Genomic DNA, 26,982 nt, shown 5'->3' with positions numbered 1-26,982 from the left:
TCTGCTATAGGAAGGATGTTGTTAAACTTGAAAGGAATCAGAAAAGATTTACAAAGATGTTGCTGGCATTTACGGGTTTGAGTTTCAGGGAGAGGCTGAATAGGTTGGGGCTTTTTTCCATGGAGCATCGGAAGCTGAGTGGTGACTTATACAGAGGTTTATAAAATCATGAGGGGCATAGATAGGGTGAGTAGACGAGGTCTTTTTCCCAGGGTGGGGGAGTCCAAAACTAAAGGGCATAGGTTTAAGGTGAAAGTGCAAAGATTTAAAAGGGACCTGAGAGATGACAATTTCACAGAGAATGTACGTGTGTATGGAACAAGCTGCCGGAGTAAGTGATGGAGGTGGGTACAGTTACAACATTTAAAAGGCATCTGGATGGGTACTGAATAGAAAGGCTTTAGAAGTTATGGGCCAAATGCTGGCAAATGGGACCTGATTTATTTAGGACATCTGGCCAGCACGGACAAGTTGGATGGGAGGGTCTGTTTTCATGCTGTATAATTCTTGAACTCTCTGACTTTGATTAAAGGAAAGGCTTGGTAAACCAAAGGTGACAACTGTACCTAGCATAACTGGAACTGTGTGTTTGCAGCCTTGACTACCTGTTTGTGATTAAGAAGCATGTCCACTTGAGTGGATTGAACTCTGAGCTTAGAGGCTTTGTGGAGTGTGCAGGAGCTAAATTCTTATCTATCAATTGCAAAAGAGTAACATGTTGAATGTTTTTGTTGCAGACAGTTGTGTCATTAGAAGGTGACAAATTGGTTCAGGTTCAGAAATGGGATGGAAAACAAACAACACTTACCCGAGAAATCAAGAATGATCATCTCATATTGGTATGTTGAAGAAAGAGCAAAATTTGTGTTTATATATTCTTTATCACATCTGAGAATCGTGACTTAGTTTAAATTAGGAGATTTATTCAATGCGGTGGTGAAGCTGGGCATGAATTTCACGAATGATTGCACCCTTCAAGGCGAAGCATCTTCTGTTCCCCAGTAATTTAACTTTGAATCTAAGTACAACCTTGTACTCTTCAAATTGAATGTCTGTACTTTTTAACAAAAAATTGTTCTTGGGATGTGGGTGCTGATGGCTAAGCTAGCATTTGTTGGACCTCCCTAGTTGCCCAGAGGACCGTTAAGAGTCTACCACGTTGCTGTGGATCTGGTGTCACACATAAGCCAGACCAGATAAGGAAAGCAGATTTCTTTTCCTGAAGGATAGTGCTGAACCAGATGGGTTTTTGCAGTAATTAACAATGGTTACATGGTCACCATTAGCCAGTTGTTAGACCTCCAGATTTTTAAAACAAAAACTGAATTCAAATTTCAAGATTTACCATGGTGGATTTCAAAATTATGTCCCCTAAACATTACCCTGGGGCTTTGGATTACTAGTCTAGTGACGTTGCTCTTATATCACCGCCTCCCCATAAATAAGAATGAGAAGCAAAGCCAATGTTGCTTTGCAGGTCAGGTGTAAAGCAGTTAGAGTGTTATATCCTTGGACAACTATCTGTGTGGGGTACGCACATTTCTCCCCATGTCTGCGTGGGTTTCAGACGAGTGCTCCAGTTTCCTCCCACAGTCCGAAGACGTGTAAGTTTGGCAGATTGGCCATGCTAAATTCATAGAATCCCTACAGTGTGGAAACAGGCCATTCGGCCCAATATGTCCACACCGCTCCCCCGAAGAGCACCCCACCCAGACCAATTATCCTACCCCTGATTTCCCATGTCTAACCAACCTAACCTAAACATCCCTGGGCGCTATAGCATGGCCGGTCCACCTACCCTGCACATCGTTAGACTGTGTGAGGAAACCGGAGCACCTGGAGGAAACCCATGCAGACAAGGGGAGAATGTGCAAACTCCACACAGACAACTACCCGAGGCTGGAATCGAACCCAGGTCCCTGGTGCTGTGAGGCAGCAGTGCTAATTGCCGAGCCATTATGTTATCGATATTGTTCGGGAATGTGTAGGTTAGGTGTGTTAGCCATGAGAAATGCAGCGTTAGAGGGATAGGGTAGGAGAATGTGGGTGGAATGCTCTTCAGAGGGTCAGTGTAGACTCATTGGGCCGCATGGCCTGTTTCCACACTTTGTGCATTATATGTTCTATTCTATGTTCCAAAGTTCTCCTTATTAAGCCTCTGCATTCCTCAATTTTGTATGGAGTGCACAAGTAATATACAGTGGAGGCAGTGGCACCTTTGTAATGTCATTGAACTCATAATCTGGAGTCCCAAATTAATGTTATGAGGCTTTGGATCAATTCCCACCATGGCAGATAGTGAACTTTGAATTAAATTAATAAAACATTAATTTAAAATCTAATGTAATGACGACCATGAATCGATTGTTGTAAAAATTCAACTGGTTTTCTATTAGGAAAGGAAATCTGTATTTTTACCTGGTCTGGCCTAGCCTAGATTTGACTCTGGATCCAAAGCAGTGTGGTTGAGTCTTAAATGCCCTCTGAAATTGCCTAGCAGGCTATTCATTTGTTATCGGACCTATTCTGACTATATCTGTAAGGCATGCAGGTCTGACAATGTCCAAGATAACATGATCACCATCTGTGTCCTATCCCACAGACCACCCAGAGGTAGTGGAGTCACGGGGCAGTGGGAGTAGCATCAGGAGGGCATTTCTTTGGCAGTAATGAACACTTAGCCTGGAGTTCTCTGTTAAGTCTCCTAACATCCACCTACAACCTCACTCTACTACTTATTAATGAATTCTACCTCTTTCATGATGAGTGGAACAAACACTAAGGATGATGTGGACATACTCTGAGTCGGACACTTCATTGTCTACCACCAAAAGTGTCTCAGTAACACCAATACTGAACAGACTGACTAAGTCCTCAAAGACATAACTGTTCGACTAGGTCTGCAGCAGGTGGTGAGGGAGCCAACAAGATGGAAAAACCTCTTGACCTCATCCTCACCAATTTAGTTGTTGCAGATGCATCTGCACCGACAGTATTGAGAGGAATGATAACCACACAGTACTTGCTTTCACACTGACGGTTCCCTTCATCATGTTGTGACTTAGTGCTAAATGAGAGACTCCAAACAAATGTTGCATCACAAAACTAGGTATATATGAAGCATTGTTGCCCATCCACAGCAGCAGAATTGTTGAAAAAATCTGAAACCTCATGGCCTCGCATACTGGCGCTCTATATAATTATCACTAAATCAGGGGATCAGTCCTGGTTCGATGAAGATTTCAGGATGCCATGTGAGGAGTAGTATCAGACAAAGTTAAAATTGGTTTCGACCTGATGAGGCTGTAACACAGGAAGACAACATTCCCAGCAACAGAAGCAGCATGTGGGAGTCAAAAAAATTATATCAAAGCTCTGCATTGTTGCCCTATGAAGGTCAGAAATGGGGATATTTTCTAAAGATTGTGCAATGTTCAGTATTATTCACCACTCCTTGGTAATGAAGCAGCTGGTATTCACATCTCGTAAGACCTGGACAACATCAAGTCTTGGGCTGATAATTGGCAAGAAATATTTTGTGTTGCCTATGTGCCAGAAAGTATCCTTCTCCAACATGAGAAAATCCAGGTTTATCCCAGATATTTAGTTATATTACTGATCAATTCCCCAGAACAGTACCAACATTCTGGTGGTTACCTTTAACCAGAAACTGAATCGGTCTGTACGTGTATATACTGTGGCTACAAGAGTAGGTCAAGGGCTGAGAGATCTATGATGGCTAACTCCCTCCAATGTCATTCCACCATCTAAAAGTCAGGACTGTGACGGAACATTCTTTAGAATTCTTAGAATTATATGACTAGAATTATATTCGAATTCTTTGAGAGGTGACAAGCAGAATAGATAAAGGCGAAGGTGTGGATGCATTATGCTTGGATTTCAAAAGATGTTCAATAAGCTATTGAATGTTAAAAATCTTAAAGATAAGAGCTCGTGGCATTGGATGTAGTATATTAGCATGGAAAGAGGATTTCATAACTAATGAAAGGAAGAGTTAGGATAAGGGGCCATTTTCAGGATGGCAACCTATAACTCATGGGTGTTGCATGGATCAGTGGTAGAACCACAGTTACTCGGAATACTTGAAGAGATGTTAATAAGTGGGAAAGCAAATGGTGAGGTTGACACGAAAATATTGCAGAGAGATACAGACAGTTTAAGCGAATGGGCAAAACCTGGCAAGTGGAATGTATTATGGAATAATGAGAGAGCACTTTGGCAGGAAGATGAGAGGAGCTGAATATTATTTAAATAGAGAAAGTCTTCAGAAAGCTGCAGAACAAAGGGATTTGGACGTCCTCATACATAAATCATCAAAAGCTAGCATACATGTTCACCAGGTAATAGAGAAAACAAATAGAATGTTAGCCTTTATTTCGAAGGGAATATAGTATAAAAATCATGAGGCCTTGCTAAAACTACATAAAGCACTAGTCAAATCGCAGCTAGAATATTGTGAACAGACCTGGATCCTTACTTAAGGAAAGATTCGGAGAGGACGTGACAGGATAGATGTGAGGAGGTTGGCTCTTCTTGTGGGAGATCTAGGACCAGAGGGCATAATCTCAGGAAAGCGTTGCCCATTTGATGAGGAATTTCTTTCCTGAGAGAGTTATGAATCTATGAAATTCTTTACCACGATGGCTGTAGAGGCTGAGTCATTAAGTATATTCAAGACTGAGTTGGACATTTTTTAAATCAGTAAGGCGATCAAGTTTGAGGGGGGGAAAGGCATGACAGTGGAGTTGAAGATTATCAGATTAGTGGCCTTTCATTGGGTGGTTAAGCAGACCCAATGGGCTGAATGACCTATTTTTGCTCCTACGTTTCATTATCTTATGATATTTTCCACTTGCTTCGATGGATACAGTTGGAAAAAAAACCTAAAAAACTCTCTACACCATCCAGGACAAAACAGCCCACTCAACTGCCACCCTACCCACCACCTTCAACATTCACCAAATATGCAACCTATACAAACAGGAAGGTCAAGAGCAGCAGATGCATGTGAACATGACCAGTTGCAAGTTCACCTCCAAGCCATCCTTTATAATAACTTGAAAATATATCGTTGCTCCTACATTGTTGCAGGAACAAACTTCTGGGTACTCCTTTCCTAACAGCACTGTGGGTATACCTACGTCTCAAGGACTGCACTACTTCATGAAGGCATATCATGAACGCTTCAAGAACAATTAGGCATGGGCAGTAATGCATGACGCGTACATTGTATGAATGAATTTAACAAAAAATTTATTTGTAGTATTATCCATCTGGTATGCTGCAATTGACATTGCTTATTTGCAGCTCCTTCAGGCCAGGTTTGTTAGTTCATGTCACTTTAAATGAATTGACAGGGCAAAATTGATTTCATAAGAAAATGCATCTCCTTGTAACTGCATTTAAACTGAAGTTTGCACAGTTGACTCACTATAAAATTGTATTCTAACAGATTATATTGTTTATTTTTTTCTAGACTCTTACATTAAATGATGTGGTTTCCGTTCGCACTTATGAGAGGGAATTTGTGTGAGAGAACTCATTTCTGCATATTGTATACTATTTGGTGAATCTCCTTCTGTAATAACGTTACATAAAAATTAATTACCATCCTAAAATACAGATGTCCCAATACTTTACCTGTGATGGTTTAATGTGAATTATGATTTTTTTTCATGAATGTGGCCTTCATCATGGACCTTTTGTGATGTGCACTATGAAATAACGAAAGGTTCAACAATCCTACCAGCAGATTGTATATCAGTTGTTCTTGTACTCTCCCAATTTGTTTATTTTAACAAAACTGCACATCTGTTCCCACTCAACTCAAACTGCTGACAATCCGTTTACAATCAGCTTCTATTTTATGAAGCTCAGCTTGGCAGAATAATTGGCAACTAATTCCCCATATACCTGATCAAATCATTTAAGTTGCATCCTTTTTTTGTAAAAGCTGTCTTTACTCCAATGCCCAAACTGACTTTATTACCATTATTATTGGAATTTCATGACCCACACAAAATTTTGGTATGATACTACCTGGTGGACTGCAGTCCCATTCATCACCAACTGCTATCTCGGGGATCTCCATATCTTCACTTATCTATTAAAGAATAGTGTTCAGGTTTTATTTTAGATTAAATTTCTGAGTAGACTGATATATTTCTGTCAATTCAGGATCTATCTGTTTTGTTTCTGTTGTATTGGTATCTTCTCCTTTTGTAATATTATACACAAGATCACTTGTTGATTTAAATTAGATTCCCTACAGTGTGGAAACAGGCCCTTTGGCCCAACAAGTTCACACCGCCCCTTGAAGCGTCCCACTCAAACCCATCCCCCTATAACTCACACACCCCTGAACACTACGGGCAATTTAGCATGGCCGATCCACCTAGCCTGCACATCTTTGGACTGTGGGACGAAACTAGAGCACCTGTAGGAAACCCACACAGACACGGGGAGAATGTGCAAACTCCACACAGACAGTCGCCCAAGGCAGGAATCGAACCCAGGTCCCTGGCGCTGTGAGGCTGCAGTGCTAACCTTTGTGATCTTTGTTGAAGTCACCTTTATACAGTTGCAAACTCAAAAACTATTATTCTTCCTGTTTCAAATCGAAGTTACCACGTAATAATGATTTTTACAAGTCACCAACACAGCCAGCTGTAAAGGTTATCCAAGAATAATCACTTCGACATTAAAACTCATCATCTGAATTTACACCTCACAATGAGACCTTTAAGCGTCTCAGGGATGAGACTTCTTGAGCAGAAGAATTACTGGAACAAAGGCCATCCTTCAAAACTCATTTTTTTTGTGGAGGATTGAAATCTCCCTATCGGTGTAAAAGCATAACAGGGGAATTCTGCCAAAGGACTGCCAAAATACTGTTAAAAATGGATCATCCCTATGTGGGCCGACATCAACCCCATCATGTGAAATTGCATAATAATAAGCTTGTGTTTTGATGCGCAGAAACAGTAAGCTTCAGCAATATCAAGAAGAAGGATTCTCTCCCTCTCTTTGCAAGTGGCATACTCAGTTCTGAAAATGTGATTAGCTGTGAGGGAAACATGACAATCTTTTAAATTGCAGAAATCTGCTCTGTGTAACTACATTGAGTCATAGAGAAGGACAGCATGGAGATAGATCTGTTGGTCCAACTCATCCATGCTGACCAGATGTCCTAAATTAATCTAGTCCCATTTGCCAGCATTTGGCCCATATCTCTCTCAACCCTTCCTATTCATATAGTGTCCAGATGCCTTTTAAATGTTGCAATTATACTCGCCTCACCACTTCCTCTGGCAGCTCATTCCAAACACGCATCACCCTCTGCTTGAAAATGTTGCCCCATCCAAGGGAATTGTTATTTCTTTTCAATTCTACCTACCTTCCCTCACCTTTTACTTTGTTCTGTTTGTTTGCATGATTGTATGTGTGGGTCCACATGGAACTCAATATGGATTTCATCTTTCACAGTGTTTGTACTTTTATTGAGTGCGTTTATAGTAAAATTAACTCTTAACTCTTAATTTGGTTAGTTCAAGAGATTTGATTGGCATAGTTCTTCATAGTTTTATACATGTTCGCATTAGTGTTGAATACCTTTTTAAAACCTTCAAACTCTGTGTAGTATCCTAAGGAATAGAAAGAGAGGAACTTATTCACTTGTCTAGACTTGATCAGAACAATAGACAAAGCCAAAAGATACAACAATGAATAGATCATATCTAAGCTCGGTAATACCTAATTGTTATCATGCGCCAAACTTCATCTTGTTCAAGACAACAACCTCTTCTCATTAGACTAACACGTGATTTTCCTCCAAGGCAAAGCTGATCCTTTGGATCCTAACCTAAAAGGAGGAATGTGGCAACCAATCTACCTTATAGTGACAGAGAGTTCAGTAAGCTCATACAACATGGCTCCAGAAGCACTCTTTTGAAGATTTAGTTAGCTGCTCCATAACCTCCAGCACTTTAATACAGTGGACAAGATTGAACTATTTGCAACCATCCTCAGCCAGAAGTGTTGAGTAGATGATCAAACTTAGTCTTCTCCTAATGTCCTCAAATCATAATGTCCGTCTTCAGCCAATTCATTTCATTCCACATCATAGCTAGAAACATCTGAAACCACAAGAAACTGAAAAGACAATGATTCCTCTTTATGTTCTGACAATAATACTATCGACTTGTAGCCAGGGGTACAGCCTTTACAGTATCCAGCACCTATAGCCATTTCTAGATATCACATGGAAGAATCAAATTAGCTGAAGATTGGCATCAATGATGCTGGGGTCCTATGGAGGAGGCTGGGATGGATTATGCACTTGATACTTCTGGCTAAAGATGAATGTAAATGTTTCAGCCTTATTGCATTAATGTGCAGGAATCACCCATCATTGAGAATAGGGATGTTTATGGAGCCTCCTCCTCCAGTGAGTTGTTTAATTGTTCACCACCATTCACAATTAGATGTAGTAAGACTGCAGAGCTTAAATCTAATCCATTCATTGTGGACTCGCATTGCTCTGTCACTTATTGTTTAAACTGTTTAGCGCACAAGAAGTTGTGTTATGTAACTTCACTAGTATCTAATTTTCAATTATTCCATTTATTTTGACATGCTCACTTGCACATTCACTGAACCAAGGTTGATTTCCTTGTCTTGAAGGTAATAATGAAGGGGTGTGCTGGGTCACAAAGTTAAAATTGTGTTGGAGTACAATGTGGCTGCTGCTGAGGGCCCATTGCACCTAATGGACTTTTCCTTCACTCACCCCTTGTCACAGAGTTCTTAGCATGTCTGCTCCTCTAGGTGAGATGAGATAATGGGAACTGCAGATGCTGGAGAATCCGAGATAACAAAGTGTGGAGCTGGATGAACACAGCAGGCCAAGCAGCATCATAGGAGCACAAAAGCTGACGTTTCGGGCCTAGACCCTTCATCAGAAAAGGGGCATGGGGAGAGGGTTCTGAAATAAATAGGGACAGAGGGAGAGGCGGATTGAAGATGGATAGAGAAGATAGGTGGAGAGGAGACAGACAAGTTAAAGGGGCGGGGATGGAGCCAATAGAGGTGAGTGTAGGTAGGGAGGAGATAGGTCAGTCCGGGGAGGACGAACAGGTCAAGGGGGGCGGGTTGAGGTTAGTAGATAGGAAATGAAGGTGCGGCTTGAGGTGGGAAGAGAGGATAGGTGAGAGGAAGAACAGATTAGGGAGGCAGAGACAAGCTGGGCTGGTTTTGGGATGCATTGGGGGGGAGGGGAGATTTTGAAGCTTGTGAAGTCCACATTGATACCATTGGGCTGCAGGGTTCCCAAGCAGAATATGAGTTGCTGTTTCTGCAACCTTCAGGTGGCATCTTTGTGGCACTGCAGGAGGCCCAGGATGGACACATCATCTAAGGAATTCAACCATTTCAACTGCCCCTCCCATTCCTTAGAACCATTTCAACTCCAGGCTCAATCCCTTCATGCATCCATCCACATTCCATCAAGGAAGAGTGAATAGCAACAGTATCTGATTTTGCACTTCCTGGCCAAGCACTGTTTTTGCTTAACAAAATATCCAAGACAGCGATCAACATTACAAGGGATAAAAATAGGAATCTATCAAACTGCAATCAACAATACTTGATGCAAAATATTAAATAAAAGTAGGAGACAATGTTTGTAATTTTATAGTGTTCCCTCAAAATATGTACCATAACTGCAGATAGTGTATTACAGTATATATGTGGTATTTAATTCTTGTCCAGTTGTGCTATCAGCCTTTTGTTTGAATTCCTGTTTTGGGCCTGATGAGTGTCGGTTGCTCACATTAACATTTGCAAACTGCAAGTTTTTTTTATTTTTGTGTTCTTAAAAATTGGGGGTTGAAATAAGAAAAGACTTTTAAAAATTAGTGTTTGAAAGAGTGGCTGGAGTTTTGAAAGTAAGTAACCTAATCCCCATGGCAGGCATTGTAAACAGCTATTAGAACAAGCAGTAGTAGAAGTTTGGATTGCAGACAATCTGGAGTCAACGGTGAATACTGATGCACTTCTTGTTGGCAACAAGAATTGATTTGTTTGTGGACTAGTGACAGTTATCAATATTAGAGATGGTCAAAATCTCAGTTTAAACCTGAAAGAAAACCAGTTACTTTTTCTGCAGCAGTTGGTGTGAGTAGTGTTTTAAGCCAATGGTTTACATATATTTTTCTGTAGCTATAGGCCCATCACTTGTGATAAATAATAATTCTTTTCAGTTCATAAACCTGGTCCATGCGTTCTGTCAACCTTGGTCTGAAAGTCAAGTAAATTGAGTCCTGTGCATACTTTAAAAAAAACACTTCAACATTTTGTACAAGTCAGGGAAAAACAACACTCAGTTTACATCACAATTCCTGGTGGATTGAAACAAAAACAATCTTTTATTTTGATACTGTCCTCCCTGAGGGCAGAATATGGATATTTATCTATCTTGATGAGAACCTCAAAGTATGCATTCAAATTAGTGATTTTTTTCATCCCTGAACCTATATCTACTGGCTATGACACTTACGGTAATGAATTGGCTGAAATGGCACCTTAACCAAATACTGCAAAAACTGTGTCCTCCATTTTACTTGCCACATGTTAGTGCAACTCATGAACTTGCTTCCATCTTGAATGGGAAAAATTCTTAGAAATTATCCTATACATTAGGGCATCACTGTTAAACAACTACCAGCCTGCAACTAATGAATAGAATTTGTGAAACCATTAAGTTGCTAAATCAAATCAATACAAATACTGTGGAAGCTGGAAATCTGAAATAAATACAGAAAATGCTGGAGAAACTCCAGCCTAACAGCATCTGTGGAGAGAGAAACAACATTTTGAATCTGACATGACTTCAGAAAGGAAAGAGGTAGGAAAGAGGCAGAGGGGCAGTGAGATCAGTGGTGTGGAGGCCCAGTGCTAATTGGAGTGTAGGAGAAATAGAAATGTGAAATGGGTTTATGGCAATAGTTGAAGGGTAAAAATGACTCTGCTTGGCTGAGAGGAAACTAAAAATAGGCTGGGGGGCTGTTGGTGTGGGAATTTGTTAGTAGTAGGAGAAGAATGTAAGAAAACTGGGGGATAAACATCATGTGGTCATGTTTTGAAGTTGTTGAATTAAATATTGATTCTTGAAAGCTTAAAAGTGCCCAAGCAGTAAATGAGGTGTTGTACCTGGAGCTCGGTCTGTGCTTCAGTGGAACGCTGCAGCAGGCCCAGTACAAGAACGTAAGTATGAGAGTAAAAGGATTTATTGGAATGGCAAGTAACTGAAAGGTCAGCGTCATTCCTACAGACTGAGTGAAGGTATTCCACAAAGTGGTCACTTAGCCTGTGTTTGGCCTCAACAATGTAAAGGAGACCGCATACGACCAGATTGAACAAAGTGCAAGTAAAATGCTTCATGATCTGGAAGGTATGTTTCTGGCCTTGAACAGTATGGAGGATAGTGGTGAGTGGGTAAGTGCTACATCTTCTGCAGTTGCAGAGGAAAGTTCCATGGGAGAGTGAGGAGTATATCAGAATGTCACAGAGGGAACAGCCCCTGCAGAATGCTGACAGTGGAAAGAAGGGGAAGATATGTTTGGGGATGGCATTGTGCTGTGTGTGGTATTAAAGTAAGATGATCCTTTGAATGAGGACTAATAGGGAGGAAACTGAAGAGAAGAAAACGCTATTGGTTTTCTGAGGAGGAAGGGAAAGTGTGCGGGCAGAAATGTGGGATATGGGTTGGATATGGCTGAAGGCCCTATCAATCACAGTAAGGGGGGGTGTCCTCAGTTGAAGTAAAAAGTTATGTTGGCGGCAGATGCAACAGATGGAGAAACTGGGTGAATGGAATAGAATCCTTGTGGAAAATCAGGTGTTAGGATGCTTGTCAAGGTAACTGGTTTTTGGTGAGTTTGTAATGGATATTGGTGGACAATCAATCCCCAAAGTAGAAACAGAGAAATCAAGGAAGGAGATGAAACAGGTAAAGTTGAGAGGAGGATGGAAATTGGAAGCAAAGTTGATTAGTATTTCCAGTTTCAGGTGAGAGCACGAAGCACAACCAATGACATCACTGATGTATCAGAGAAAGATTTGTTGCGGGAAGAGGTCCTGAGTTGGATTGAAACAGGGGCTGCTCTACATACCCCACAAAGGGACAGGCATAGCTGGGACCATGTGAGTCTCCAGAGCCACACTTTGACTTGGAGAAAATTAGATGTGTTAAAGGTTGCTAATTCACTCTGATATTTAATTATTCTTTACCTGGCACCAAAATCTTTCCCGATTCTTTTGACTGTGACAACTCACTGGCAAAATATCCAAGACAGCTGTCAAGATGAGAAGATTCAAATGTAGGAATTTATCAAACTGCATTCGGCAATAATTGATGCAAAATGGTTAAAGGAAAGCAGGAGACAATGATTCTAAGAATGTTTTCCTTAAAATAAGCACCATAATTACAGACTGTGTTATGATTGTTTTTTCTTTTTAGGTGTCTTGTGCTTAATTCTTCCTCAATTTCATAAGCAGCTGCTTGATTGAAGTAATTCTTTGGCCTGATTTGGCAGAATGTAAATGGCTGTCATCAACATTTGCAAGCCAATCCTTTTAAATTTCCATGCTCTTCGCCTTGAGGGCAGAATGTGGATATGTACTTCTAATGAAAATGTTGAAGTATACATTCGAATTAGTAACACATCAATCCTGGAATCTACATTTACTCATGATATTTAATGTATGGCACAGAACTGGCTGAAATGGCATCTTCAACCAAATACCACAAAAACTGCGCACTCTGTCTGTTCCTTGCCCAACGTTGATGCATCTCATGAACTCACTTTCGTGCTGAATGGTAAACTTCTCAAAGATCATTATTCAAAATAGTAGGGCCCCATCCTCAATGGGCTACTAACCCATTCTATTAGTTACTAACTAATAGAATTTGTAAGCCATTGCTTTCATTTGAACTAACAACACAATGTACTGTGAATGCTGGAAATCAAAATAAATGCAGACAATGTTGGAGAAACCCAGGGCTGGTAGCATCCAGCGAGGGAGAAACAGTTAATGTTTTGAGTCCATTATGATTTTTTTTAGAGCTGAAGGGGGTTGGGAAATGGTGTTGTTTATATTTTGACAGAGGCAGAGGGAAAGCAAGGGAGAAAGATGGTATGGAGAGCTGGTGCAAAAGGGTTGCTAATTGGGGTGAAAGAGAAATGGAGACACGAAATGGGTGAAAAATCAATCATTAGAAGGTGGAAAAGAGTCAGCTGAGAGAAAACTGTACAAGACACAAACAAAGCATGCTTGTTGATGGAGCAGAATAATGTAAAGAAAGTACAGGACAAATATCAAGAAGTCAGGCTTTAAAGTGGTGGCATTCAACATTGAGTCCTGGAGGCTGTCAAGTGTCCAAGCAGAAAATGAGGTATCGTTCCCAAGCTTGCTTTGCGCCTTCAGTGGAGCATTCAGCAGGCCAGGTCAGAAATGTTAGCATGGGAGCACAAAAACTTATTGGAATGGCAAGAAACTGGAAGGTGGGGGTCCTTCCTATGGACAGAACAGAGGTGTTTCACAGAACAGCTATCCAATCTGAGTTTGGTCTTGACAACATAAAGGAGACTGCATTGTGAGCAGCATATACAGTAGACTAGATTGAACAAAGTACAAGTAAAACATTGATTTTCTTGAAAGAAGTTTGGGGCCTTGGACAGTAAGGAGGATAGAGGTAAACTGACAAGTGTTGCAACTTCTGCACTTGCATGGGAAGGTGCTATAGGAAAATTAGGAAATGGGAGGAGTGATGGTAGATGGACTAGGGAGTCATGCTCTCTGGAATGCTGAGTGGAATGGAGGGGAAATTGTATTAGATGGTGGCAGACGATTATCTTTTGAATTTGGACACTCTGGGTTAAAAGTGATGATGTGGAGGTGAGGATGTTGGACTGGGTTGGACAAGAACACAAATCTTACAACCCTAGTCCAACAGGTTTATTTGAAAACAAGCTTTCGGAGTTTAGCCTGTTCATCAGGTAGAGTGAGAAAGTGAGGAGAGAACAAGGGAACCCGTATTGTTTTCCAAACGAGGGGAAGTAGTAGGGGCAGAAAATGGGTTGGACGTAGCTGAGGGCTCTGCCTCTCATGAGTGAGAATTCATCAATTGAAGATAAAGGAGGTCATGGTGGAGGGAGCCTTGTGGAAGGGGGCACCATCAAAACCAATGTGATAAAATTAGAGAAACAGAATGGAGTAAAATTTTTGCAAGTGTATTGTGAGGCGATGTACTCAAGGTCAGTGTAGGAGCTGGTGAGCTTATATAAGACATTGGTGGACAGCCTATCCCTAGAACTGGAAACAGAAAAGGCCCACATAAAAGGGGTCTAGGTAGACCCACAATGCCATTAAAGAAGGAGTTCCATGATTCTTGACCCAGCAACGTTAAAGGTGTGGTGATATATTTCCAATTTAGAATGATGAGCGGCTTGGAGGAGAACATGCAGATGGTGATGTATATGTTGCCCCTCTTCCAGCTAAAAATTGTCATGGGTTTTGAAAGTGTTGTCTATTCATCTTTGGTGAATTTCTGCATCTTGAAGATGGCACACACTGCTACTAATACACATTGGCGGTGAAGGGAGTGGATGTTTGTGGACATGATGCCAATCAGACAGGCTGCTTTGGCTGGAATGGTGTCAAGTTTCTTCAGTGTTGTTGGAGCTGCATCAATCAGGAAAATAGGAGTGTTCCATCACTACTCACCAAAGCTTTGTAGATAGTGGACAGAATGTGGGGAGTCAGGAGGTGTTACTCACTGCAACATTCCTAGCCGCTAACCTGTTCTTATAGCCTCAGTATTTACCTGGCTTGTCCAGTTCAGTTCCTGGTCAATGGTAACTCCCAGGATGTTGGTAGTGGGAGATTCAGTGATGATAACATCATTGGACAATGGTTAGATTATCTCTTATTGGAGATGGTCATTGCCCAGCATTTGTGTAGCATGAATGTTAATTGTCACGTGGCAGTCTAAGTTAAGATGTTGTCCAGGTCTTTGTGAATTTGGACATGGACTGCTTCAATATCTGAGGTGTTTCGAATGGTGTTGAGTATTGTCCACTCATCGGCAAATATCCCCACTTCTTTTTCTAATTCATTCATGGGATGAGGGCAGCACTGGCTAGGCAGCATTTACTGTCCATTCCTCATGGCCCAGTGGGCATTTCAGAGTCAACCGCATTGCTGTGGATCTGGAGTCTCATATAGACCAGACCAGATGAGGTTAAAATTGTATCAGAGATAATGGGAACTGCAGATGCTGGAGAATCCAAGATAACAAAGTGTGGAGCTGGATGAACACGGCAGGCCAAGCTGCATCTCAGGAGCACAAAAGCTGACGTTTCGGGCCTAGACCCTTCATCAGAAAAGGGGCATGGGGAGAGGGTTCTGAAATAAATAGGGACAGAGGGAGAGGTGGACCGAAGATGGAGAGAAAAGAAGATAGGTGGAGAGGAGAGTATAGGTGGGGAGGTAGGGAGGGGATAGGTCAGTCCAGGAAAGACAGACAGGTCAAGGAGGTGTGATGAGGTTAGTAGGTAGGAAATGGACGTGTGGCTTTAGATGGGAGGAAGGGATGGGTGAGAGGAAGAACAGGTTAGGGAGGCAGAGACAGGCTGGGCTGGTTTTGGGATGCAGTGGGGGGAGGGGATGAGCTGGGCTGGTTGTGTGATGTAGTGGGGGGAGGGGACGAACTGGGCTGGTTTTGGGATGCAGTGGGGGAAGGGGAGATTTTGAAGCTGGTGAAGTCCACTTTGGTACCATTGGGCTGCAGGGTTCTAAAGCAGAATATGAGGTGCTGTTCCTGCAACCTTTGGGTGGCATCCTTGTGGCACTGCAGGAGGCCCATGATGGACATGTCATCTGAAGAATGGGAGGGGGAGTTAAAATGGTTTGCGACTGGGAGGTGCAGTTGTTTATTGCGAACCGAGCGGAGGTGTTCTGCAAAGCGGTCCCCAAGCCTCCACTTGGTTTCCCCAATGTAGAGAAAGCCACACCGGGTACAATGGACACAGTATACCACATTGGCGGATGTGCAGGTGAACCTCTGCTTAATATGGAAAGTCATCTTGGGGCCTGGTACGGGGGTGAGGGAGGAGGTGTGGGGGCAAGTGTAGCACTTCCTGCGGTTGCAGGGGAAGGTGCTGAGTGTGGTGGGGTTGGAGGGCAGTGTGGGGCGAACAAGGGAGTCGTGGAGAGAGTGGTCTCTCCGGAAGGCAGACAAGGGTGGGGATGGAACAATGTCATGGGTGGTGGGGTCAGATTGTAGATGGCGGAAGTGTCGGAGGATGATGCGTTGTATCCGGAGGTTGGTGGGGTGGTGTGTGAGAACGAGGGGGATCCTCTTTGGGCAGTTGTGGTGGGGGCGGGGTGTGAGGGATGTGTTGCGGGAAATGCGGGAGGCGCGGACAAGGGCGTTCTCGACCACTGCGGGAGGGAAATTTGTGGTCCTTGAAGAACTTGGACATCTGGGATGTGCGGGAGTGGAATGCCTCATCCTGGGAGCAGATGCGGCGGAGGTGGAGGAATTGGGAATAGGGGATAATATTTTTGCAGGACGGTGGGTGGGAGGAGGTGTATTCTAGGTAGCTGTGGGAGTCGGTGGGCTTGAAATGGACATCAGTAACTAGCTGGTTGCCTGAGATGGAGACTGAGAGGTCCAGGAAGGTGAGGGATGTGCTGGAGATGGTCCAGGTGAACTGAAGGTTGGGGTGGAAAGTGTTGGTGAAGTGGATGAACTGTTCGAGCTCCTCTGGGGAGCAAGAGGCGGCGCCAATACAGTCATCAATGTAATGGAGGAAGAGGTGGGATTTGGGGCCTGTGTAGGTGCGGAAGAGGGACTGTTCCACGTAACCTACAAAGAGGCAGGCATAGCTGGTGCCCATGCGGGTGCCCACGGCCACCCCATTTGTGGGTGGAATCGAAAGAGAAGTTGTTGAGGGTGAGGACGAGTTCGGCTAGGCAGATGAGGATGTCGGTGGAGGGGGACTGGTCGGGCCTGCGGGACAGGAAGAAGCGGAGGGCCTTGAGGCCATCTGCGTGAGGAATACAGGTGTATAGGGACTGGACGTCCATGGTGAAAATGAGGTGTTGGGGGCCAGGGAATTGGAAATTCTGGAGGTGGTGGAGGGCGTGGGTGGTTTCACGGACGTAGGTAGGGAGTTCCTGGACCAAAGGGGAGAAAATGGAGTCCAGATAGGTGGAAATTGTATCAGTGATAATGGGAACTGCAGATGCTGGAGAATCCAAGATAATGAAATGTGAGGCTGGATGAACACAGCAGGCTCTTGAGCACAAATAGATGAGTTCGGTGGGGCAGGAACAGGCTGAGACAATGGGTCGACCAGAGCAGGCAGGTTTGTGGATTTTGGGAAGGAGATAGAAACGGGCTGTGCGTGGTTGTGGAATAATAAGGTTGGAGGCTGTGGGTGGGAGCTCCCCTGAGGGATGAGGTCATGAATGGTGTTGGAGATGATGGTTTGGTGCTCGGGGGTGGGGTCATGATCAAGGGGGAGGTAGGAGGTGGTGTCGGAGAGTTGGCGTTTGGCCTCGGCTATGTAGAGGTCAGTGCGCCATACTACCACTGTGCCACCCTTGTCTGCGGGTTTGATGGTGAGGTTGGGGTTGGAGCGGAGGGCTGCCCGTTCTGTGGGGGGAGAGGTTGGAGTGGGTGAGGGGGTGGAAAGGTTGAGGCAGTTAATATCTCGACAGCAGTTGGAGATGAAGAGGTCGAGGGAGGGTAGGAGGCCTGGTGGTGGTTACCTTCCCTAAAGGACATTGGTGAACCAGATGGGTTTTTCCAACAATCAACAATGGATTCCTGGTCATCATTAGATTCTTAACTCCATGTATCTTTTTGAATTTAAATTCCACCATCTCCTGTGGTGGGATTTGAACCCAGGTCCCTGAATTAAAAGCCCAGTGACGATACCACTAGGCCATCGCCTCCCCCACATCTGACCTTATCTTGGGGGTAAGATAACTGATGATGCAGCTGAACATGGTTGGGCCTAGGACACAACCCTGGGGAAGTCCTGCAGACATGTCCAAGAGCTGAGATGACTGTCCTGCAACAACTACAACCATCCTCCTATGTGCCAGTATGATTCTAACCATCACAAAGATTTTCCACGATAGCCATTATCGTCAGTTTAGCCCAGGTTCTTTGTTGCCACAATTAGTCAAATGCAGCCTTGATATCAAGGGTAGTCATTCTCACTTTACCTGTTGAATTCAACAAGGCTGAAATGGGGGCAGGAGATGAGTGGCTGTGGCAGAACCCAAACTGGGCATCAGTAAACAAACTATTGCCAGGTAGGTGCTGCTTGATTGCACTGTTGCTGATACCTTCCAACACTTTACTAATGATCAAGAGTAGACCAATGAGGGATAATTAGGTGGGTTTATTTGTCCTACTTTTTGTGTGCAAGACATAACTGGGAAATTTTGTACATTGGCTAGATTCTAGTGTTGTAGCTGGACTGGAACAGCTTGGCTAGAGTTGCAGCAAGTTCTGAGCACAAATCTCCAGTACGATTACCAAAATGTTGTCAGGGCCCATAGTCTTTGTTATTCCAGCACCTTCAACTGTTTCTGACTATTGCATGGAATGAATCAAATTGGCTGAAGACTAGCTTCTGTTATGCTGGGGCCCTTCAGAGCAGAGCAAGATGGATCACTCAGGGTAGGGCAGGGCAACTCCCTCTGGACTGTATACCACTGTGCTGCCACGTCTGCTGTATTGGTCCTGCTGGTGATGGTGGTGTCTGGGACATTGTCTGTAGGTAAGATTCTCTGAGTCCCAAGTGTATGACTATGTCAGACTGTTGCCTGACTAGTTTGTGGGACTATGCTCCCAACTTTAGCACTAGCCCCTAGATGTTAGAGACCATGGTCAACATTGTCATTTTCAGTGCTTGAGTTGATGCCAGGCGGTCTGCCCATTTTCATTCTTTTTATTAATTTCTAACGGTTTTTACAACTGAGTGGCCTGCCAGGCTATTTCAGTAGTTAAAAGTGAACCACATTGCTAGTAGGTCTGGAATTGCATGTTGGCCAGACCAGATAAGTACAGTAGTTAACTTCACTAATGGAGACTAGTGAATTGAATGTGTTTCTCTGACAGCTGACAATGGTTTCATGGTTATCATTAAATTCTTAATCCCAGATTTTTATCAAATCCAAATTCCGTCATCTGACATGGCAGTTTTCAATCTGGAACCCCAGAGTATTAACCAGATCTCTGGCTTGTTATTCCAGTAGCCCGTGGTGATATAGTGTACGTGGCTCACGTAACCGTTTTGCAAGCCAAAACTTTTAAATTTCTATACAATCCTCCCTGAGGGAGTAACATGGCTAGTTACTTCAGGTGCTGAGGATATCAAAGTGTGTATTAAATGAGTGATTTTCAATCCTGGAACCCACATCTACTGATGTTATGCAATTTATGGCACGGAACTGGTTGGAATAGGATCGTCAACCAATTACTACAAAAACTGTACCCTCCATCTTTTGCTTGCCACATGCTTGTATCTCTCAAGCTCATTTTCATTCCAAATAAAAACTTCTTCTCATCCAGCAGATAATTCTGCCTACCCAATTTGACTCTAACCCCCAATTGCTCTGCAACTTTATATCATTCTTTTGCCCACCGAATCACCTCTTCAGATCATTGAATGCATTTACTTGCATCATCCTTACTGGCAGCATGTCCCAAGACACTGCTCGTTGCTGAGTAAAAATCTCTCTCAACCATTTCTGCTTTATAAGGGTCTGAAAAGGTTAATACTGAGGAACACCTTAAAATACTCTCACAATAACAATGCCACATTGATCTGGGGCAGAAGTGGAGGCAAACCACTTTGGACTTTGAAGGAGAAAGACCAGTTCTTTGGGTCTTCCTTATAGTCCTTATACAAATTTGTACTTAGCAGCCATTCAACAGTAAACATCTTTAGACAAGAGTCTCTTCTTGTCAGATTATTTGTATTCCTTTTCTGCACTAGGCCCTGTAGATTCCTACCTTAAGGGTAGATGGTGGCAACAAATCTACCTGTACAGAGAGTTCATACAACATTATGAGCAGTGGTACATATTGTTACATATCAAAGATTAAAATACCATTTAGCGTCAAATCATATACATTTCCAATTAAAGTTTCATTTCTAGCTCACACACCAGACCTGTTGAGCTTTTCCAGCAATTTTGTTTTTGTTCCTGATTTACGGCATCTGCAGTTCTTTTTGTTTTTTATCTTACTAGTCATGTTTTTTGGACATTAGGATGTAGTCCATGAGGGCTCAGGCACCTGTCAGTCCACAGCTCCTAAAATTAACTCAGTACCTGTTCTCTGTTTTCTGGTGATTATGATTTTCCTGAGTTCCTCCCTCCCTTCAATTTCCAGGATGTTATTTGCGTCTTGTATTGTGAAGACAAACGCAAAGTATCTATTTAATTCGTCTTCCAGTGTTACTTTACTGTATTGATTCTCCAGTATCTCTTCTATAGGAGCAAAACTTGGTTTGTTAGCTCTTCTTTAAATATTTATTGCAACTTTTACTGTCTATGTTCTTTGAAATTTCTGGCTAGCTTTCTGTCATACTCTGACTTTTCCTCCTTTATTAATTTTTGTTTGTTTTTGAATTTTCAGTTTAGTCTTCCTAATTATCACCTGTCTTTTGTACAATTATGCACATTTTTAAAAAATTTAATAGTATCATTAACATTTCTAGTTAACCATGGGTGGTGGGTCCATCTCTTGCAATGTTTCATGTTCGTTGGAATTTATCTGCTCTGAAATATCTGCCTAAATGCCTGCTACTGCAGCAATATTGGCCTACCTTTTAACCTAGTTTGCCAATTCGCTTTAGCCAGCTCTGCTTTCTTGTCTTCATAAATACCACTATTTATGTATCCAAAAATAGACCTTCATCAATTACCAGCCAATCACCAAAGAACAAGTTTCATCTCCTGCAATGGAGTGAGAATCAATATCAGAGGCTGCAATAGTTAAGAATGGCAAAAACAAAAGCAATAGAGCACTTCCTACCATAAATGCTAGAACTCTATTATAAGTCACACTGATAAAATCATAGAATTTTCTCAGTGCAAAAAGACGCCATTTGACCCATTGAGTCTGCACCAACCATCCAAGGAGCATCCTACCCAAACCCACTCCATTCCCATAACCGTGCATGTTTTTTTAACCAAGTCTAACCTACAGAGATAATTGGAACTGCAGATGCTGGAGAATCTGAGATAACAAGGTGTAGAGCTGGATTGGTCTAGGCCTGAAATGTCAGCCTTCCTGATCCTATGATGCTGCTTGGCCTGGTGTGTTCATCCAGCACTACACCTTGTTATCTACGTAACCTGCACATCCCTGGATATTATGGGACAATTTTTAGCATGACTGCAAAGCCTCTTCCAGGGGTGCCTAGCCTGAAGAAGTTACCCTCCTCCCTCCGGACAAACCTCAGGGGAGCTCTCTCCCACTGCCCCTGTCCATCTTCGATCCAGCTCCCTCTCTCTCCATATTTATTTCAAAACCTCCCCCCCTCCTCCTTTTCTGATGAAGGGTCTCAGCCGGAAACGTCAGGTTTTGTGCTCCTAAGATGCTGCTTGGCCTGCTGCGTTCATCCAGCTCCACACTTTGTTCTTTAACTGGAAGCCTTTTTAAAACTTCACTTAAGGCCTGCGATTACTGTGTTTTAACTTGGATTTCAGTTTAATTTCGACTACAAACTATGCAATAAATTAGATTTGTAAAAAATAAAAAAAATTAGACTTCCTTACCCAAAAACTGCAAATACACAGCCCTGGCTGCAACTGAATGACTTGAGGCTATTTCAGAGGACAATTAGAGTCAACCACAATGGTTGGTTGTGAAGTCACATGTATGATGGACTAACTAATGATGGTGGTTTTCTTCTCGAATGGACATTGGTGAACCAAATGGGTTTTCATAACAACCCATTAATTTTACACAGATCACTAACATTACTTTGGGTAATTTTTAATTACAGGTTTATTAATTCAATTTAAATCCCACCAGCTGTGAAGGTAAAATTTTAATTTATATCTCCAAAGCCAGAGCCTGGACTTCTGAATTTCTAGTCTAGTAACATTATCAATGTGGTAACGTCGCATTACTTAAATGAGATAGATGTTTAAAGGGAAAGACAATAAACTGATGTGGAAACTCCATGTGTGCATATTATTAGGACTACAGCTTATGTGAAATATGAACACACATCTTCCTTCTAGATAATATCTACTTTGAAACGTATTTGCTTTACCAAAAGTGATGTTTTCTAATTAAAGCTGCTGCAGCACTTTAAGACTATCAGCAGAGTGCAAGATACACGTCAGAGTTAACTTGGCTGTCCCTACAACCTTCAAACAGCTACAATTCTGGATCACAGCCCAAAACGATTATCCCTGTGTGTTTGTACACTGGGATATTGTGCAAACATTCCCATTACATAAGTTGTGAATATTCAATTTGGGTTAATTTAAATGGATCCATCTGTTCCCTTATATAAACTCTCAAAATTTCTGGATCATGTAGGAAGAACAGAGATCTGCCCAGTTTTCCTGACATTTGCAGCAAGGGACAGTTCATTTTATTGGTGGAAACGCCTGGAAAACTGGTCTTGTGATCTTTTGTAGTATTATGAATTGATTTGAACAAATCCTGAAGGAAATCTCTTCTTTTTAGGTAACAAATCTACAATGGGAAATGAAGAAAAGAGGCAACTATGTCGTTATTTTGAATTCAAAGCCATCTTATTCGTGAAACCCATAAATGCAGTTGAGCACATTCAGTGGCTGAAGGATTACAAAATGGATTGACATTTTCCGCTCATTGTTACTTTTCCCAAATCAGGTCAGAATCTGTCATAATGGAGTATTGTGTGTCCAGGGTTGTTGCATGATTAATTTTTTAAAAATATATTTGTTAGGTTTTTGCTCTTTTACTTTCCTTGCGTTTCATTGTGGGATTTTATCCATGATCACTGATTGTCTTCCAGTATGCAATAAAAATACATGGAACAAGCACGCTCTTAACTTAATGATATACCATAAGAAACAAGTATTTTGTTGTCTACACTTGCTATGAGATCTGCCTAGTTTTGAACATATTTTAATAAACTTACAACAAACCTATATTTAGTACATGGCCTGCGTTAAGACAGCAGATGATGTGTAACAAAAATGTTGCCCAAGTGTTTACTTTTCAGGAAAGATACACATCATCAAAAGTACATGAACAGCATATAATAACAGTTTTGCCAAGAGTTTCAGAATTGGTAGAACATTTGTTGGCCCTGAATACGATATCCAACATTAGAGTGGAGGTACAGCCAGGTACCGCATCATGAACATTCTCTTTAGTGCTGAATGAACTGGATGTTGGGATTAACTCAACATGCAAGTCATAGGATCTGGAGTCCCAGCCTCAAGATTTCCCAGTGTCTGATAGAATGGGCTGATTTTGCTAGCAAGGTATCAGCAGATGCTCCCAAGTGAGCATCCACAGGAACATTACTCATGCTAGCAGATATCCATGAGGCATCCCCTCATGGTGTTGGATTTACCACCAGGAAGTAGTCAGCAAATGCACCCATGTAAATAGGCCTCAATTGATGATACTGCTGCACAAGCAACTCTTGAGAAAATGAGTTGGAAAGAATTGGTATGACTTTATTGAAGCCTTTAAGGCTATTCTGTGCCATTTTTGTTCAGTTGCTATGACCAGGTGAGGAGGGTAAATCAGCTCACCCCTTTCCACATGCCCACTTAACCACAACAAAGGCTTATGTTCTTTGAAGCATGAGGCTGCACCACTCTCTAATAAAACGCAGTTGACTAATTTTTATTGTAGAAGTAAAGAGCTATATGTGTGGTTTTCTTGTGTTTAAAAAAAAGAGCAATTTTATTATGAGTAAATCTCTAGAAAAAGATAATAAAAGATATGACACCAAGCACATACACCCACACAGACATACATGTACAAATTTAACAGGAGATAGTGTCCAGTACAAAGGAAGACAAAATACACATGAAATATACAGTTTAAAGTCCCTGATGTATCCTTGAGCCATAAAAGCTTTAACCTGATACCATAGTTGTTTAATTGGTGTGTTGAACCATAGCAAATATTTTCAGTTATCCTTTGAATTTGTGAGGTTCCCATGTTTCTTTTAATCTGTACAAATCAGGTTTGTCAATGGGCACTTTTCCTTCATGAGAGGCGGAGAGAACACTTTCTCCAGCTGTTTTAATTTTTGCATCAAAAAATATACTTCTCTGCTTAAAACAGCTACTTAAAATACATTCAGAGATAGTAGGAACTGCAGATGCTGGTGAATCTGAGATAACAAGGTGTAATGCTGGATGAACACAGCAGGCCGAGGAGCAGGAAGGCTGACGTTTTTCTGAAGAAGGGTCTAGGCCCAAAACGTCAGCTTTCCTGCTCCTCTGGTGCTGGTTGGCCTGCTGTGTTCATCCAGCTCTACACCTTGTTATCTCTACTTAAAATACAAATTCCTTTCTCAATTTCAGAGTTCATCATTCCATGCTTGATTTGCAGGTGATATTTTTCATCTTCAATATGTGAAAATTCTCATATAGATGTAAATCAAAAGAGGACTTGAGGCCCTGTTCATAGAACATAGAACATAGAACAGTACAGCACAGAACAGGCCCTTCAGCCCACAATGTTGTGCCGACCATTGATCCTCATGTATGCACCCTCAAATTTCTGTGACCATATGCATGTCCAGCAGTCTCTTAAATGACCCCAATGACCTTGCTTCCACAACTGCTGCTGGCAATGCATTCCATGCTCTCACAACTCTCTGCGTAAAGAACCTGCCTCTGACATCCCCTCTATACTTTCCACCAACCAGCTTAAAACTATGACCCCTCGTGCTAGCCATTTCTGCCCTGGGAAATAGTCTCTGGCTATCAACTCTATCCATGCCTCTCATTATCTTGTATACCTCAATTAGGTCACCTCTCCTCCTCCTTTTCTCCAATGAAAAGAGACCGAGCTCAGTCAACCTCTCTTCATAAGATAAGCCCTCCAGTCCAGGCAGCATCCTGGTAAACCTCCTCTGAACCCTCTCCAAAGCATCCACATCTTTCCATGTCTGCTCGAGTTGACTGATCCTTTCATAAAATGTTAATCTCAGTTCAGATTGCTTTTGTTTACTCCATAGTTGGCTAATCTGTGTGGTCCAGTGATTTCTATGACCATGTTAAGTCAGTGTTTTATTTTGTCCCTTTTTGAAACCATTTCTGTCCATGAAAGTTACATGTGTTAAAATCAGATGATGGAAATTGAAGATCTCTAGTCTATCTTTTATCACCATTGTGATAAACTGTTTAGTACATCAATTTCACTGCTGTCACTTAATAGTGGACAGTGCATTCCCGGCACTTTCAGAGCAATTCTCCAGCGCTCTGCTTTTCCGGACAGTGGCTGCTATTCTGATAATATTACCCTTAATAAATAAGGTCACATGAATCTTATTACTTCCATGAGACTTAAAGAGGAAATTCTCACAATAATGTACGGAGATAAAGGAACAATTTTCAGGTTACTTCCACCAGTTGTTATTATGCCTTCTGATTCAGGAACTAACTGGATGCAGCACATCATATGTCTGATATTAAACAATGACAACATTACTACTACAAAAGTCAAATTCCTCCAAAAGAGAGCCCCATGGATAGACAGAGTTGATTTCCAGGCAGGTTGCACTGACTATCAGATGCTGACAATGCATTTACAGTACCGCATTGTTCCAACTTCCGTGGAAAAAAAAATTACGGTACATTTTAAATAAAATTGATCAAAAGAGCAGTGCAATATATTGCCATCAAATAATTGTAGCTGTAGCTAAATTGACTCATCTATTTTTTAGAAATTGTATCTTTTTTGAGTTGTGATCTGGTTTACTTTTTTTAGAATAGATACTCTGATCCTGCGATTCATATAATGTTCTAGCAATATGTTAGTGACATTCCTGTAGATGATGCTATATATTTTGCCTAGATAGTGATGGGACTTAGTTATATGGGGAGAGCACTGGAAAATGGGTTGTGATAAGTGGTTAGCCATGATCTAGAATGTGGCTCAAGCTCAAGGGGCTAATTGACCTTTACATGTTCTTTCATTCCTCTGTAAATAAACCTCCCAATAATCCTTTAAAAATGCTTTGAGAGAGACAGCAGGAAGTGTTTAATTCTACATGCACCTTCATCCTAGATATTCCCTCAGCGCAACTGATAGTGTACATGGTGGAGGGAAAAGGAAAATTTACACACGTTTTATTTCACTTGAATAATTTAAATGTTGGGGCAGAGTTTGGCAGTAAATGTTAAAGTGACTGAAAACAACAATTCCTGTTGAATGCATTATATATCTTCATTCTCTCAACTCTGAATTCAGCAGTCAAGGAAATTGTGCTGGGTGTACAGTGAGCTGCCAGCCTTCTACTCTCATAATTCAATTGCTGACCTGAAATAAATGGGAAGATTTCTTTTGCCAAATTTGGAATGTCTGAGTGCAATAAAAGTGCTGTTAGACTGCTGAGCTAGTGTCTGTGTGTGGGTCTTAAGGCTCACCATGATACCATGTGACTTCACCTTTTGTATCAGCCTGCCATGTGGGACCTTGTCAAAGACCTTTCTAAACTCCATAAAGAAAACATCTACTGCCCTGCTGTCATCAATCATCTTTGTCACTTCCTCAAAAAAACACATCACATTTGTGAGACAGGAGCTTCCCTACACAAAGTCATGATCCTTGTTGCTAAGAAGTCAATATTTTTCCAAATGTGAGTAAATCCTATTCTTAAGAATATTCCCCAAAAA

The 26,982-nt window shown here is 41.9% G+C and overlaps 1 protein-coding gene across 3 annotated transcripts in view; it reads left to right on the top strand.

The window, feature by feature from the left end:
* The window catches only part of LOC125464829 (fatty acid-binding protein, brain-like), a 49,534-nt gene extending 26,556 nt beyond the window's left edge, over nt 1-22,978 (top strand). Inside the window, exons 3-5 of one of the 3 annotated variants that reach the window (XM_048557647.2) lie at nt 738-839; nt 5,498-5,587; nt 22,817-22,932. In XM_048557647.2, coding sequence (XP_048413604.1) covers nt 738-839; nt 5,498-5,554 — 159 coding nt within the window. In that variant the 3' untranslated portion in view covers nt 5,555-5,587; nt 22,817-22,932. Of the gene's footprint in view, nt 1-737; nt 840-5,497; nt 5,613-22,816 lie in introns of those variants that run through there. The other 2 variants (XM_048557644.1, XM_048557645.1) reach the window with 2 other exon arrangements.
* Nucleotides 22,979-26,982: the final 4,004 nt, after the last annotated feature.

Source organism: Stegostoma tigrinum, chromosome 24, assembly GCF_030684315.1.
Source record: "Stegostoma tigrinum isolate sSteTig4 chromosome 24, sSteTig4.hap1, whole genome shotgun sequence".
Lineage (NCBI taxonomy): Eukaryota > Metazoa > Chordata > Chondrichthyes > Orectolobiformes > Stegostomatidae > Stegostoma > Stegostoma tigrinum.
This window is presented reverse-complemented; position numbering and strand designations above follow the sequence as displayed.